The 15,602-nt window shown below is 39.3% G+C and overlaps 1 protein-coding gene across 4 annotated transcripts in view; it reads right to left on the bottom strand.

Moving 5' to 3' along the window:
• The window catches only part of DCAF5 (DDB1 and CUL4 associated factor 5), a 77,580-nt gene that overhangs the window by 60,358 nt on the left and 1,620 nt on the right, over window positions 1-15,602 (bottom strand). The window contains exons 1-4 of one of the 4 annotated variants that reach the window (XM_037395942.1): window positions 13,669-15,265; window positions 5,958-6,101; window positions 2,615-2,651; window positions 63-202 (exon numbers count right to left, since the gene is read on the bottom strand). In XM_037395942.1, the coding sequence (XP_037251839.1) occupies window positions 63-202; window positions 2,615-2,651; window positions 5,958-6,069 (289 nt within the window). In that variant the 5' untranslated portion in view covers window positions 6,070-6,101; window positions 13,669-15,265. Of the gene's footprint in view, window positions 1-62; window positions 203-2,614; window positions 2,652-5,957; window positions 6,102-7,472; window positions 12,135-13,606; window positions 15,266-15,602 lie in introns of those variants that run through there. The other 3 variants (XM_037395941.1, XM_037395940.1, XM_037395939.1) reach the window with 3 other exon arrangements.

Below are 15,602 nucleotides of genomic sequence, written 5' to 3'. Positions count from 1 at the left end.
CCCTTCCCTGCCTTGCATAAACTCTTCCTAAATCAATGATCTTTTCCATCTAGAGATCTCACCTCCGTGGGAAGACTCTCGGATGTCCCAAATAAGAACCCGGCCATCATCTGATGAACTGGCAAAGATGTTGTCATTTACTGGGCTCACTGAAAGTCCATACACTGCATCTTCATGGACAAACACATCCAAGGTCTCAGTGCTGGAAGAGAGACACACAATATTATTGTTCTTCCTTCTTTTGTTGTTGTTTTAAAAAGCAAAGTATTCACAGCTTTATCTACCTAGTAAAACTTAGTGACAAGGTATATGTAACTTCATAAAAAGACTCTTCTGTTTAATTGGAGTAAAAAACAAACAAAACACCCATGCAGAGTGACCAAGATGTCATGCTATGAGGAAAAAAAACCACCTCAGATAAAAACCCACACATTAAAAACTCCAGATACTGCAAAATGCTATGGAAATCATGTTGTAACAGATTAAGCTTAGGAGAAAGTAATGGGAAAGGGAAAGAAATCTTGGGACCTGTGGACTACATTTTTATTACTAAATGTAAAATGGAAAACAAGACAGAAGTTCATTCTTTAATACAGGCTTCTGTATCATCCAAAAGTTCAGCTGAAGCTCACAAAAGAGCTATTTTCCAGCTGGCTTTTTTAGTAAGTTTTCTTGGTTCTCCAGGATAGACCAGACCTATATTTTTCCCATGTAGAAAAAGCAGCAAATAACAACAAAATAAAAATAAGTCCCCTTCAAGTACCTACATTTCAGCCATTCTGCAGCTACAAAAAAGAAAAAGCCAATTCTCTGGTTCTTTTCCTAACTTTTTAGATCATTTAGAAAAGAGGAAAGAGTGGCATGGAGAGGCCAAAAGCTAAAATACTAAGATAGAAAATTCTGGGATTGTTTCACTTTGGCAAAAGACCTTTATTTCTTTAGAGAATATACTTTGTATACAATTCCTATACCTCATGAAAACTCCACCAAAGAGTTCCTACATAAAATCGGTGTTTTGCTTACATCGCAATTGATGTTCACAGTGACAGTTCTACAAATTCTGTCTCCTGGATCATTAACAGAAAGGCCAAAAAAGCAGTAATGGAAAAAGCCATTTAAAAGTATGAAAAGGCAGTTCATGTCACCATTCAAGAAGACAAAGTAACTTTCTATAGAAATCAATCAGAATTCAATGCGTCAGACTTTCTTTCAGAAGATCACACAAATATCCTTATAGGAATGAAATCTGTATGCATTACAACTGAACTTAGCACACCTAAAAAAATCCCTGATAACAAAAGCACATTAAAAATACATACACATCAAAAAGACTTGTTAAAAAACTTAAGTAAAACAGCAGGAAAAGATGTATTATATAGAAAAATTGTCAATTACAAAGATCTTGTAGAAGCTTAAAAATTTAGAACATAGTAAGGACCATCATCTGAAATTTTGACATTTCCACATTTATTTAAAACAACAACAAAACACCAAACAAAAAACATTCCCAAAAATGAACACCCCCAACCCCCCAAAAAAGCACAAAACCCACCCCTCCAAAACAAAAATAATCAACCCCTCAGAAAGTCAAACCACCACAACAAAAAAACCCACCAACAAACATCAAACAAAATAGTATTCCTGAGAAAGCATTAGAAGAGTTAGACAAAGTTACTTTTGCCTAGCTCTCATGTACAATTTAAACAAGTATATATAAGGTATGACAGAAGGCAGATACACACTGATCAGTTCAATGCAAAACGCTTTGGACAAATCTAGCAAGAAATATGTCCAAACTATGTTAACAAGGATTCAGGCAACTCTAAAGATTTAAGGTTTTGTATAACTCTGTTCTTACATGTATCTTTTCCTGCTTTTTCTTTATACTTGATTTTCTTGAGTTCATGTTATTTAAACAGTCATTGCTTAAATCTGTAGAAGCTACTAGTACAGACCAAAATTTTAACTTTATAGTCTACTTCAAAAGCAGTAAGCCCAAAAGACATGATATCTAGAGAACTCCAATCTAATACATTACCACTACTGTATTAATTATATTTCAACTAACACATGATGTAGCAACAACAAAGCCTAAGTCCCAACTGCTTTGCAGTTTTAATAAAAAGCAAGTATCAAATAAATATGGTTCACATTAGTGTGGAGAATCAGGTAGCTGCACCCAAAGTTTTAAAAGGCAGCTAGGCAGGCCGGGCACTAGCCATCTTAAATACAAGTCAGGTGAGTATTTTGGAAAACAAACAAACAAACAAAAACCCAACCAAAAAGCCCATACATGCCACAATACTTGTACATGCTTCAGAATAATCTGGTTCTGAATCTACTCAGAACCTACCATACTGCCTGCAGGACAGCGTATGTATTTCATAAACACTCTCTTTCCCAAGGTCAAAACAATGCAGAACCCAAGTGCTGAAAACAAACGGGGTGACAGGGCATGCTTCATTCCAGATATTAATTTATAAAATAAAAAGCATGTTTCAGGATTAAATAACTGTACTTTTCTACCAGACCATTAATAATAACAAAAAGTGCCTCCAGTGAGTTGACCCTAAGGGAGCTCTTGAAGCAGTGGAACCACAAACTGTGTATTTACCTTTCAACATCATGGAGTATAACTTGCTCATCATTGCCTAAAAAGAGAAATATGAACACTTAACATCATGTTGTAGTGATTAAAAAGCATTATAGTGAGGAAAAAAACCCAGCCTTTTTAAAATAAATTTTCTATTTCAAAACCAAAACTGAAGCAGAGAGAAGACCAGTTCAGTTGCCAAGTGGTCAGCCCTCTGCTCCATTATGTGAAAGGCTCCATGTAACATTTCCAGTCATGATCAAATGCACCAATCCATTCCAACTGCTACTGCTCAACAAATAATTTTACTTAACTGTGTTAATGATTATTCTTTGTTTAGTTTGAGCTTTTGGGGCATCTGCAGTGAAAAGAATATTATATGAAGCAGCAGAACACCTTTAACTCTCATGCAAATACACTTTCTTCCTGCGCAGAGGATCGTCCATAAAAAGGTAACAGAAGGTAAAAAGAGATGCCATAAGCAAAATGCACTGGCCTCCCAGCTCAAATGCCACCAGTTCACACTGTCAGCGTTCAGGGTTTTGCAACCATTGAGAAGGCATGACCGTGTAAGCCAGTATAATTTCTTTTGTAGTAACAAAAACCAAAGCAAGTAACCAGATGATCACTTATCTTTGACCACATCCATTGAATACAATGGAAACTAAATGCATGCATGCAGACTAAGAGGGTCATAGCTACCGAGTAACTCCACTGGTTCATGCCGTGTTTTTTCAAGCTATAGCAACAGAGTATGTTTTTAGTCTCTCCACTGAATATTAATTTAATTAAGTTGGCAGCCTCTCTTTAGATATATTTAAGGAAATGCACATTTATATTTAATCCAGAATAAAAAACCAGAAAGGCCACAAAGTCCTATTTTTATGTTCAGTATGTCTTTGTAGTTGCGGTATCAAGTTGTGAAGCTTTCCTAATGTAGAGGCCCAGAAGCAGGATTTCCTGTTATGATTCTTAAGTGTTCAGTTGACTCAGTTTTCATTTATCCCATACACATTTCAATTGTATTCTGTCCCAACAGAAGAAATATGCAAAAGCTTCTCTTTGACTAATGAGGTGTAAGATTTTTCTACATCCACTTGCTCTTTGCACAGGCTCCTAGATAAATTGTGTCAGCCTCAGATTACTGCAGTAGCTCATCTTTTCCATGGTACGCTAAACAAGTCACTTATGTGTAAGTGTCCTTTGACCATTAATTGCAATGGAAACTGCCCATTATACATTACAGGCAAGGTTTATACCTAGTAAAACTACTCCAGTGCCTGTGTATTTCACCAGTGAAAAATTCAGCCTAGTTTCTCCAGTGACAAAATCTCCTCCAGCAGACACTGCTCCTCCTCACTCTCCATGGAACAGGAACGTGAGAATCATTCTAGAGGCCTGGCTTCAAGCCTCTAGTCATTATGGGATCAACCTTCCCTTCCAACACAAGCTCCAAAATCAGAAAGAATGAAAGGAGGGGGTGTGAGGAACAACCACTGCTTCTCTCCATTTTGTGTGTATGAGGAGAAGGGGGTGACAAAAATCTAACCAGAAACTGCTTGGTTGCTGCTGGTAAGGCTTCATCCCTGCAGAAAACGTTACTGCTGTTCAGCCCAGTAGAGTTCCCACTTAGAGCATTCTAACACAGAAGAATTCATTCTTCATTGAGAATGATTGGGTTATAATTGTATACGCAACTCTGCCATTTATAATCTCTCCTGCTTTGATAACTGCAGTTACGATGATCAGAAAGACAAGAAGTATCTGCCATTCCATTCAATTGTATCTAACGGGATGAAATACTGCAGAGCATATACCGAGGAGCACAGTTAAGGTGGCCTAAAGCCTGTATCTGTCACCTCAGGCCTCTACAGGCACAAATGCAGTTCCCTGTAGGCTTATTTCAGCTTTTCATATATCAAACATTAAATGCAAAAAAAAATTAAAAAATGCATGCAGTTTACTAAGAGGGGATCTTTCATTTCAAATGCTGCTCTACTCTCAGTATGTGTGGACAGAGAAGGGTGACAGTATTCTTCAAGGATGGGAATTTCTTTGATATCTTGAGACAGCTTTTTTCTCCAGAGATTACATGCAACACACTGTCCACTCAGTTCCTGCCTTCCATTTTTGTCATGGCTACACATGTGCTCCTTCAAAGCAAAGAGCTCTGAAATTCCTTGGATGCAATCCAGTTTGTACTGAAGTGGAAAATCTTTTCTCCTCTGCTATCAAGAGCTGCTTTAGGGAAAGGTCATCAGATCCTAAGTCATTAGTCATTGGCAGCTTTTATTTACAGACTGAATTGAGCTCTGTGCACCTTGTGCTAGTTTTCATACTCTGATTTTTAGGACAGTTTTTAAGTATTCCAACTTCCGTGATTTAAATACAACTCTAGCTTCAGTATTGGAGGGGTGGGGGTGGGGGTGTGACAACCAATAGATCTTAGGACACACAATCCTTTCAGATCTTTTCAGAATCTCCCAGAACACTGTTGAGTGAATAAATATAGTTAGCTCCATTTTACTGACAGAGATAAAACAGATGGTACATCTAGGCCATGCAGCAAAATGACTCTTTACAAGGGATCCAAGAGTCAGACTCACAGCCCTTGCACATGAGCTCTGTGAATCTTGGTGGAGCAGCTGAAAGAGTTCCTGACTCTTCCAATGGAAATAATTTCTGGCAAAGACACAGTGTGTTTATGCAAACTGCAGGAGGAAAAAGAGACAAGAACGGCCAGTTTGTCTGTGCATCAGCTGTCACAGCTCATCTAACCCGGCATTTTAGCAAAAATCCACCATAATCAATGATGTAAGTCTTTAACTGCAGGTTATTTAAAAATATGAAGAATATCAAGGCCAATCACAGCCCAATGTGTCAACAGTTCTAAAAGGCAGACTCTTATCTAGTGAGGACTGAAATGAGGTTTGAGAATAAGTAATCCACCAATAGATGGCAATAGTCCTTCATTAGCCGTCTAAAGGTGCATTAAAATCAACTAGCAGCAGCAGAGATTTTCAAGCATCAGGTCTGAGTGCCGGAGACAATACAGGGTCTACTCTCAGTACAGCTAAAGGGAATAACAAAGACCATGTTCCAGAGTCTGTAGCACAAGTATGGGCACACTGGACCCAGGATTCTCAGGATAGCTCGTGACACAATGTGCTTACACCAGGGTTTAAGAAAAGAAGCATGACAAAACTGAAAATACTGTGCTAGCTGAAGAATTCCCTATTCCCAAAGAACACCTTCTAGATCCTTAGGAGTCTTATGGGAAAGAGCAGGATGTCGCTCATGGCTTCTACTCTAAGGCATTCACAACATAAACTCCTGTGAAATCAGGATGCTCTTCCTTCCTTACCTCCAGAGAACACTTTCGTATTGCCACTGTTGAAAGCTAGGCAGAAGATATTAGAGTGATGCTCCCCTTTCAGCTGAACTGGTTTGACTCTTGAGTGGATGGCTTCTTCCATATGCCAAAGTAAGACCCGGCGGTCATCCCCTCCTGGAAGAAAGAAAGGAAGTGTGTATTACTGCCTCAGTGGTGTGTAAGTTGATGAGAAAAATTATTTAACCCCGCAGTTACTCATAGAACACTTTGCTGAACCCCTAATCAGCATAAAAAACTTATAACTTGCAAGGGTTTGGATATATAGACATGCATTCACATTAAGATGCCATGAAGTCAGATATTCAATTAATATTAATGAAAACAAGAGGAATCATCAGGAAAAGTTTGGATTAAACAGCTGCCATTCTGCCAGCACACAGTGACAACCTATAGTAACCTTGAGACTCAAAATTTTACTGGTATCTAAAATTCTGTGGCAAGCTGTAGATTAATTACATGCCAAATTAACATATGCATTTTGGCAAAAGGCTTCTACACCAACTCTTCATTCCCAGCATCGTTTGTGTTATTCATAAAACAGGAACTTTTTTCTCCTTTCACTAACAACTGTATCTTCTCTAGCAGTCTTCCCAAAGCCTTCATAGCATAGGTTGGCTACTGGACTGACATGTGGCCATAAAACAATTTTACTGAAGCATTCATAAGTCTCCAGTATGCACAGTTATGTCATGCTTCTACATCTGTAAAGGTTAAGACAGAAATTTCTGAGGTGAACTCCTGACAAAGAGAGTAACTGGGAAAAAGAAGTTCAACTCCTTCTTGCTTTACATCTTGTTGTACTACTTTGAATTGCTTGCCTAAGTGCAACTCTCAGTTCAGAGCTCTAAACACAAACATATTTAAGTGCCTCCTTCTTTGTCTAGTATAAAAGAACTATATATATATAAAAAATATAAATAAAAAAGACTCTGTTCATGCTTCAATTGCATTAAAGTATTATTAGGAAGTAAAAAAAAATCCAAGATGCTATTGTATTGGACAGCACTCTCAACATCAATTTCGGAAGGCTGCAAATATCTTCTTCAAGTCAGACTCAAAATATTTTTGTTACCTGTCTCTAATAAGAAATGAAGGAGAATAGCATCGCAAGTCAAAGGTGCCACTAGAAACCTGATGATTTCAGTTAAAACATTTTACTGCTTCTTTGCATAATCAAAAGCATAAACTTAATGCCTTCTGAGCTGCTATCTAGAAGGTAAAAGGCATGAAATAGAGACAAAAGGAAACTGAAATTAATTGGTCTGTGGTTTACTTCAAGAAGAGGTAAATGCATAAACAGAATTTATGACTCCCGTTAATCAGATTTCTTAAAACTTTTCACATCACATGATGATATTAAGAAGTTTTCCCATGGGACTGAGTTATGTCAAACATCCTTTAAGTTAAGTCTCCCAGCCTTTAAGTCTCCTAACAGATTTTATGACAATCACTTTGATAGACACTACAGCTGCATGTTATGCTTACCCATGCTCCATAAAATTAATTGCATATTCCTCCTCCTGATTTTGTATTTCACAGAGCAAACAAGAATACAAGCTAAAAAAGATTTGCCATGCACTTGGTAACTACTGGGAATAAGAGACAAATGTGATGGGTCCAGAAAAACTCACAGTAATTTATGGTCAACTAAACTGATGGGAGCTTAGATCCCCTTCTATCTAGAAATAGGAAAGTTGTAATTGCACCCTAGTGGTTGCAGATGGGGTAGTAATACAGAGACATAGAAATACACAACTACTGAAACGTACAACCACATTAGTCACGCTAAAACAAAGAAGTGATTGTCAAACTTAAAGTGGTTACTTTCCAAAACTACCAACAGCCAGGTCTTAATGTTTATCACTACCTGGCAGACGCTTTAGGCAACATTTAAGGCTGGTGAACACCAACATTGCTTCTCTCAGACTACATTTATTGTCTTTCACAAGCCTTCTGTAAAAGACATTTCAGGGTGAAACATAGTAACATACTGTTGTTAATTGTTACCAGAGCAAACCAATTCCCCAACCAACTGCAGTACTACACATCCTCCTACCTGACAGCACAACCATCTAGGTGTCTTACTTTAACAGCAAACTCATATACATTTCCACTACCCACCTAGTCCAGATATAAACAAAAATAAAGAAGATAACCAAAGACAACAAACATAACTGAGGTTTCCAGCACACTTACAGTACAGTAGGAGCAGGAAAAATTGCAACCTGTGTAGAAAAGTCTTTCACAGTGTTAAAAAGTTGTTAGTACCTTCTTTTTTTATAAGTTCCTATACCTTAGTGCCAGCTTCCTCTGCCTCCATCTTTGAAACAACTCTTCCTACTGAATCCAGGTATCTCTCTCTTTCCAGACTAGATCTCCATGAGACTTTGGTACAAAGGGCCCCACTATTGTGTATCCAATGCTACATGTGGCGGCACAAAGTTTAGCAGCTTCTAAATGCTCCCCACACTCATGCAACACTGTCACTTCGCCATCTATGTACTGTCTTGCACATACTTATTTTTGAGAATTTCTACAACCCTGTTTCATGCCTCAGGTTTATTCCTCTCATACCCCACTGAGACAGAGAAGTTTAATAAAATTATAATGTTAACTGGCTGGAAAGCATTTTCCCTTCTAACTTCAATTCAGCTATTCCAAAAATACTTCTGACTTAAAGCCAGCTCTACCAGAAAGCAAAAGCCTTACCAATGTGTGCAGTCACAAAGGAGGATTTGTGGCAGTAAGACACTTTACAAGTGTCTACATCCTCATACGAAAGAGCAAGAAGTGTTGTTAAGTCACAGGCAAATATACCCAAGAAAGGCAAGTCTTATGTGACTAAAACCAGGAGAGGGCAAACCAGCAAATGCAGTCTCTGCTACCAAAACCTAAACCTAACTCACAGAAGTCAGAGGGAAGAACTGAGAGAGGTACACATGTATGGATAGGTATACAGGAAAACAGCAAAGAAAATGTGAACATACAGAGCTTTTACACTCTGTAGAAAGGAACCACGATTCATCAGACACAAAGTGCATGCACATTCTGCAATGTAAGTTACAAGTCTGAAAATTACAGGAAACTTCAGGTCTGTAGTACTCGTCCTGTACAGTTGATCCTGAATGAAGATTAATTAAGATGCTATCAATTTAGCACAGATTTATTGTGCATGTACACCAATTCCACATACATGCAAAGAAGCCACTCAACAGTTTTCAAAAAGCACTGGACCCACTGCACAAACTTGTTGCAACTCCACAATGCTCCCCAAAAGAGAGTAACTGTGTATGACAAGGGTATGTTCTTGACATGATACTGAGCACATACTAACAGCAATAGGTTTACTATACATCTGGGAAAACTGAATATATGGCCTCACATGAAAATACCTTAGCCACCAAAGCTCCACATTTGGATTTTCTAGAAACTTAAGTCCCACATAAAGTCTGGAATTTGTAATTTTTCAGTTCATGGTGTCAGAAGTAATAAATTTGACATCTACTAAGTTTCACTTCCATCTTATTTTGCTGATTCTGTTTAGAACTGCTTGACTGACAATTTGAAAAGTAAAAGTTTGTGTGACCCAGCTAAGAATCATACAATGCCATTCTACAGTTACTTTTCAAAAAGGAACCACATTTTAAACGGTTTAATTAGTCAAGTACTTCAGTGTTCATTATGGGTGAAAACTGCTTCTACATTCAAAATTAAAGTGAGAGAGGAAGACAAGTCAGGCCAAAGTAGGTGGTCAGAGAGGCTGAAAATTTTATGACCTTCCCATATAACTCCTGATGTAGAGAAAAGCAGTATTTCTTTTCCTTTTTTTTCTTTTACAAGCACACGTGAATAAAAAAATAACACACACACACGTTTCTTCCCTGCCCCAAGTCACTGGAATACTTTGTTAATGCTTTGGGCCTTCTGACTAATGTTGACGAGAGACACAGGCAGGATTAGGGAATTCTGCCCAGAAGATACATAACTGAGCATACCTAAAAGGAAAGCTTGCATTTCAACTCTTGGAATAGTTATCATGAAATAGGTTCTTATGCAGACAAATGCTTTGTGTTCACCCATGACAATCTTCTATCTCCTGAGAAGAATTAAAAGTGTCTTGTCTTCTTCACAGTTTGCCCACTTCAGAATGGGTTGCACATGCTGCATACCCCAAGACTGGAAGGGGGAAGGCTCCCCAAAAAAAGTTCTTTTGTTTTGTTTTGGCTTGGGGTTTTTTGTTTGTTTTTTAATACAGCACAGACAAAGGCTATAGGTAGAACATGCCTGTTCTAGATAACTGAACAGGTCCCAAATGACTCAGCATGGCATATATTTCAGCAAACAGTTCACTGCCTCTACAGTGCCTAAATGAAAGCATTCTAGTTTTGCCCTGCTTTTGGACTAGATATTCCCCAAAACACTTTCTGATCTAGTTACCTCCTAAACGGGTAATCACTAAATTTATACACAATTAAATTCTGGAAGAGGAGTCTACCTCACAGTAACAGTAGTGTACTTGTAGTCCAGGACTGTTCTTATTAGTCCTAAAACGGTTCTAAGGGGGCCAGAACATACCCTTGCCAAAAGCAAATCTAGTCTAAAAAGTATCTGCACAGCTCATGAAACACACTTGAGCTCGTGTGCTAACAGAAACACTTCAAAATCATACCAGTCAGGACTTAAAACCTGCAGTTTCAAAGTACATTAAATGAGCTGACTGTGGACAATGCTGAAGACCACTACTCCTCTTTGTCTCCCATACACCAGGTACAGTCACTGAAGAACCTACATGGCAAGCGGGCAACACTTCCAAATCATAACATAAAAGATTAATCTTAATGCTTTTATCTACTCAAGAAGTTACACAAATCACGAAGAGTGGGAGACTGGATGGTATTTCAAGAAGATGATCACTTAGTTGACCCTGGTCATGGGCAAAAGGCCAGACTGTGACAGAATTATTCCCAGTAGATGTGTGTCTCATTTGTTCTTAAAAACCACAGAGGTAGATTTCACACCCTCGTTAGGCAGCCTATTTCAGTGCTTCATTATCCTTGCCATTAGGCAGATTATCCTAATATCTACCCTGAGGGTGCAGTTTGACGTTGCATGTAATCCCACTCCCCCTTGCCATGTGCTCCTGCTGTTTTCCCTCCCACTGAATTCAGTGGTGATGCAGCCAGAGGGTGAGTAGGTTAAAGATGTTGACCTGACAGAAAATCAACTGTCAGATAAACAACCTCTCCCCTCCTGTTCCTTCCCCCTCTTTAGATGCTTCCATCATACCAACTTACAACTTTAAGCCATAAAAGTGCCATGTTACAAACAATGGAGAGGAGAAATAAGTGAATGAACCACAGGATGAAGGGGAAGTGTAAAATCAAACAGCATCCTAAAATCTTTCTTCCTATAATTTAACACCATTTCTTAGTCCTATTTCCAGTGGACAAAGAATTTACAACTTTATGTCATAATAATGTCATAATAAAAAAAACAATTTTATGCAGCTTGAGACTTGTGTCTCTACTCAGCTTTTCTTTCTGTAGACTAAATGGGCCTTTTTCTTTCAGCCTTTCATTTTTCTAGACCTCTGATCATTCTTTATACCCTCTTCTGAACTTTCTCTAGTTTGGCCACATCCTTCTTAAAGCACAGCGCCCAAAATTGAGCACAGCACTCCATCAACAGCATCAAATACAGCAGGATTACTTCACATGCTTTATCATGTCTGAAGGTATTTATGTTGTGATCTGCTATCACATTTGGATCCTCTTCTACATGGCTATGGTCTAGTCTCCACAGTGTATTTGTAGAGTTGACCACTTTTACTCACATGCTGTAGTTTGCACTTGTCCCTATCAAACCACATGACCTTTTTTCCCCGGGTAATGTCTCTTAATTAACTTTAAATTGAATTCCTATCCTCTGAAATTATTGCTGCCTTTCTTGGTATCACCTTTAAATTTCGTAATTTCTCAAGACATTAATGAAAACATTGCATAGTAACTGGATCGAATGTCTATCCTCACACAGAATTCTGCCTGATAAAAAGAGACTAAGATCAAGACTGCCCCTCTTCAAAACATATTTGATACAGAATCTCTTACTTCAGAAGTAACAATCTACACCTTTGCTAAAGTCACCTCATTCCTCTGTTTTAGGATCATGCTCCTTCAGACTTACATGGTAACCAAATGGCATGAATTTCCAGTACTTTCTCGCGTCCCTACAAATTTACAATCATAGAAGACCTATTAATTTTTGCATTATCTGGTGTGGGAAAGAGAAGCCAAGAGAAAAGAACATATGCATAAATTAAGCCTCAGATTACTGTACTTCCCAGAAGTTATCTTGAAAGTGCAGTTTAAAGTAGGAGAAAAAAAGTGGGTAGTTCTGATAAAGATACTCATGTTTGTAAGAGATAGTAGGCATGAAAAATGAGTCAGATAAACAAATAGGAAAACATCCACTAAACCTGAGGATGGCAGAAAGAAAGACTATTACACAGACTAAGTAAAGATTATTTTTAAGAAGTTAAATTGCCTGGCATATCTGAAGGAAGAAGTCAGTTGCATATCATTGCATGGTGAATTTAATTTCCATGCATGGACAGTCATGTGTTTCTCAAACTGTTAACAGAAAAATAGCACCACCTAGAATATAGAGTGTTGCAAAGACACATTTTGTCCAATGAGATCTTCCAACTCCATCCAAAGCAGCCAGTTCAACTAATTTCAGTCCACTTATTTCTTGTATGTTAAGCTTTCATCTTCCCTTGTGTCATTCTACAGATAGGTCTTTTCTACTTATCACATCTTCTCCTGAGTACCCATCTCCTCCTTTAATTTCTCTTAATTTTCTTTATTTCTTGTCCTTATGCCTGTCCCTTCTTCTAGCACTCCGGCCCCAAAACACTAGTGCCTCTCTCTCTTTCTCCCCCTCTCTAAAATGACACTGTTGAGTTCCACACAGGTACAGCAAAAGCCTACAGACTAGCCCTCAACCCAACCTGTAGACCTCAACTTTTTCACTTGAAAACGTGGCTAGGAACAAAATTAATTATGTAATCTCTAATACAAGATTTGAAGAAGATACCAGAAAGTTTCAAACATGTTTTCAAAAGTCCTGCTGAGGCTTATCTACACTGAAGTTCTTCCCAAAATCCTAACAGGAAAACTATCTGGAACTGTAATACAAACCCTGTTTAAGCAGTTTGAAATGTTTACTGAAACAGTAGTCATTAGTCTTACAGGCTTGCTTCTGGGAGATACATCAAAAAAAAAAAAAAAAAAAAAGTGACACATACCCAAGAAAAGCATTCCTGCCAATACTGATTAGAACAGCACTAATTTGGACACAGACAAGCATTTAAATGGCATCAGTATAGCCACGACAAATGCACTATACCAGCTGTATTTAAAACAGCTCTAACAAGGTCTAAGTTGTGAATAAGTCAATTAGCTGAAGCAGACTTCTCTAGGTTAAGAACATACATATTACTTAAGACTGAACAACTGAAAAGACGGCTTGCACTCTCCCTTTTCAGACACTCCAATATCCCTGTTAACTCTCTTAGCTGCTGTAAGACCAGATGGAAGCATCTAACATCTCATCCTTACCTTAGCACACTGGCTGTTTTGAGGGGCAAGAGAACCACATGCCATCTATTCTAAGGCTTTACCTGCATTTGTAAGTCTTCTGAAGCAACTCTACTAGAAAACTTCAGATTAGAAGCAGCTTATACCCTTCCTTTATCTTTCATCTGAGCTCTCCTAGTATTTTCTCCTGCTTTTGCTGCTTCTCAGAGTTTCAAGATTAAGCATGACCTTAAAAAAAGGAGTGGCTTGAGTGTTATTTTAATGAATACTGGGTTTATAATGGCATGAAATTTAACAGAGTATCCATAATTTTTTTGCCTTTTAATTTCTTATTCTTGACTGAAGACCAAAACACCTGCCTTTGTTGCTATGTCATATAAAGCATTCTAGATCCTATGGCCATGGAAAACCTAAAACTTTTTTACAAACTGTTACCATAATTAAAGCTCTTCATTTTCTCAGGGCATGGATAAGGTCAGACTTAAAGTAGTCTGTTCTTCAATATCCAAAATTTGTGCACTGCTAACACCTGTAACTTAAGCATCCCATTCCCACCTACCCCCACCTTTTTTTCATTGCTTCCTAGTAATTTCATGAAAATTTAGGAGGGTAGAACTCTAGTACCATTTATCTCCTACATATGGAGGAAAAGCTTACCCCCTCTAAACATTCTATAGCTTTATTGAGAAGCTAGGAAATTGAAAACTGGCAATAGCTTGAAAGCCTTCTTTTTACTTATTGCTTCTTTAGACACTACTCAATGGGAAATGTGCCTCCATTCTCTCACTGCACCTACTTTGACTCAGGCAGTTTGGACAAAATTAATTCTTAAAAGTCTCTTTCAGCCCCCAGCTTTTTTATGCTTCTGCCTAAAGAATGTCAACATCGGTAAGTGCATCGATGATACGACAAGACCTGAAGTGTCTCCTGAGATTTTCTTGAGTAAAAACAAAAAATACTGATGGTGTTTCCATCACTTATTATGGAAAATAAAAAAGCAACAATGGATGTGCTTGACCTGTCTAGCACTCTAAGTAGAAATACATAGCTCTGCTTTTGACTGGTGAAGCACCAGTGCAAACCAGCATGACAACTCTAGCACACCTGGGAACTTTACCATAGATGAATCAGCATTCCCTTCCAACACATACACATGCATATATGTACATGTAAGTATATACATATATACGTATAGTCACAAGACACATGGATGTCCATTTCAAAAGCTGTGTGTGCATATAGAGAAAAGAATCCCCAAGAGCAACACAAGATTCTTCACCGACCCTTCTTCCAGAAATCAGTGGACTTAACACTTGTAAGTTTCTTCAGCTAAGAAAGCTAAATTTCAGAAGATCTATCAGCTTCCACTCTAGGTTTTTAAGGTGATTTTATTCTGCCCTTGCATAAAGGTAACCAAACTGCCGTAATAACTTTTTACTGAAACCCCACATTATTTCTGGAGTAATTACTGACACCTTTGTGCAACAGAGCCCGCTTCTGCCCAAACACCACAGCAAGGCAATATGCAGCCGGCCCAGCCGTGACCCATCGCCTTCCCCAACAGTCCCTGTGGCTGTTTACAGCCCACCAGAGGGTGTCCAAGCAAAACAGAGACCCCCTCGCACCTCGGCTGAGAATCAGGCCGTTACCCTCTTGCAAGGGGAGAGACCCCTCTCAACAAAGCTGCCACGGAGCTCTGCAGTTCCCCCGAGGGCCGTCGCCCCACACGACAGGGAACGCGCCCTCCCTGCTGCGGCCCGTCTGCGGGGGAGGGAGCTGCCGGCAGCCCCAGCCCGCGGGACGGCAGAGGAAGGCAGGGGACGGCAGGCCGCTCCCTCCAGCTCGCTTCCCCCGAGGGCGTGGGGCGGCCACACGACGCCCCCCGCCCGCGGCCTGCACCGGACACCGCGCTCAGCGGCCTGGCCACCCCCGGGGCGGCGCGGCAGGCGCAGGGGCAGCCCCCCCGGACTGGCAGCCCGCTCCCCGCCGCCCCGAAGGGCTCTGCCCTCTCGCAGCG

Source organism: Falco rusticolus, chromosome 7, assembly GCF_015220075.1.
Source record: "Falco rusticolus isolate bFalRus1 chromosome 7, bFalRus1.pri, whole genome shotgun sequence".
Taxonomy (NCBI): Eukaryota; Metazoa; Chordata; class Aves; order Falconiformes; family Falconidae; genus Falco; species Falco rusticolus.
The sequence above is the reverse complement of the archived record's forward strand: the minus strand, read 5'-3'. Positions and strand labels throughout refer to the sequence as shown.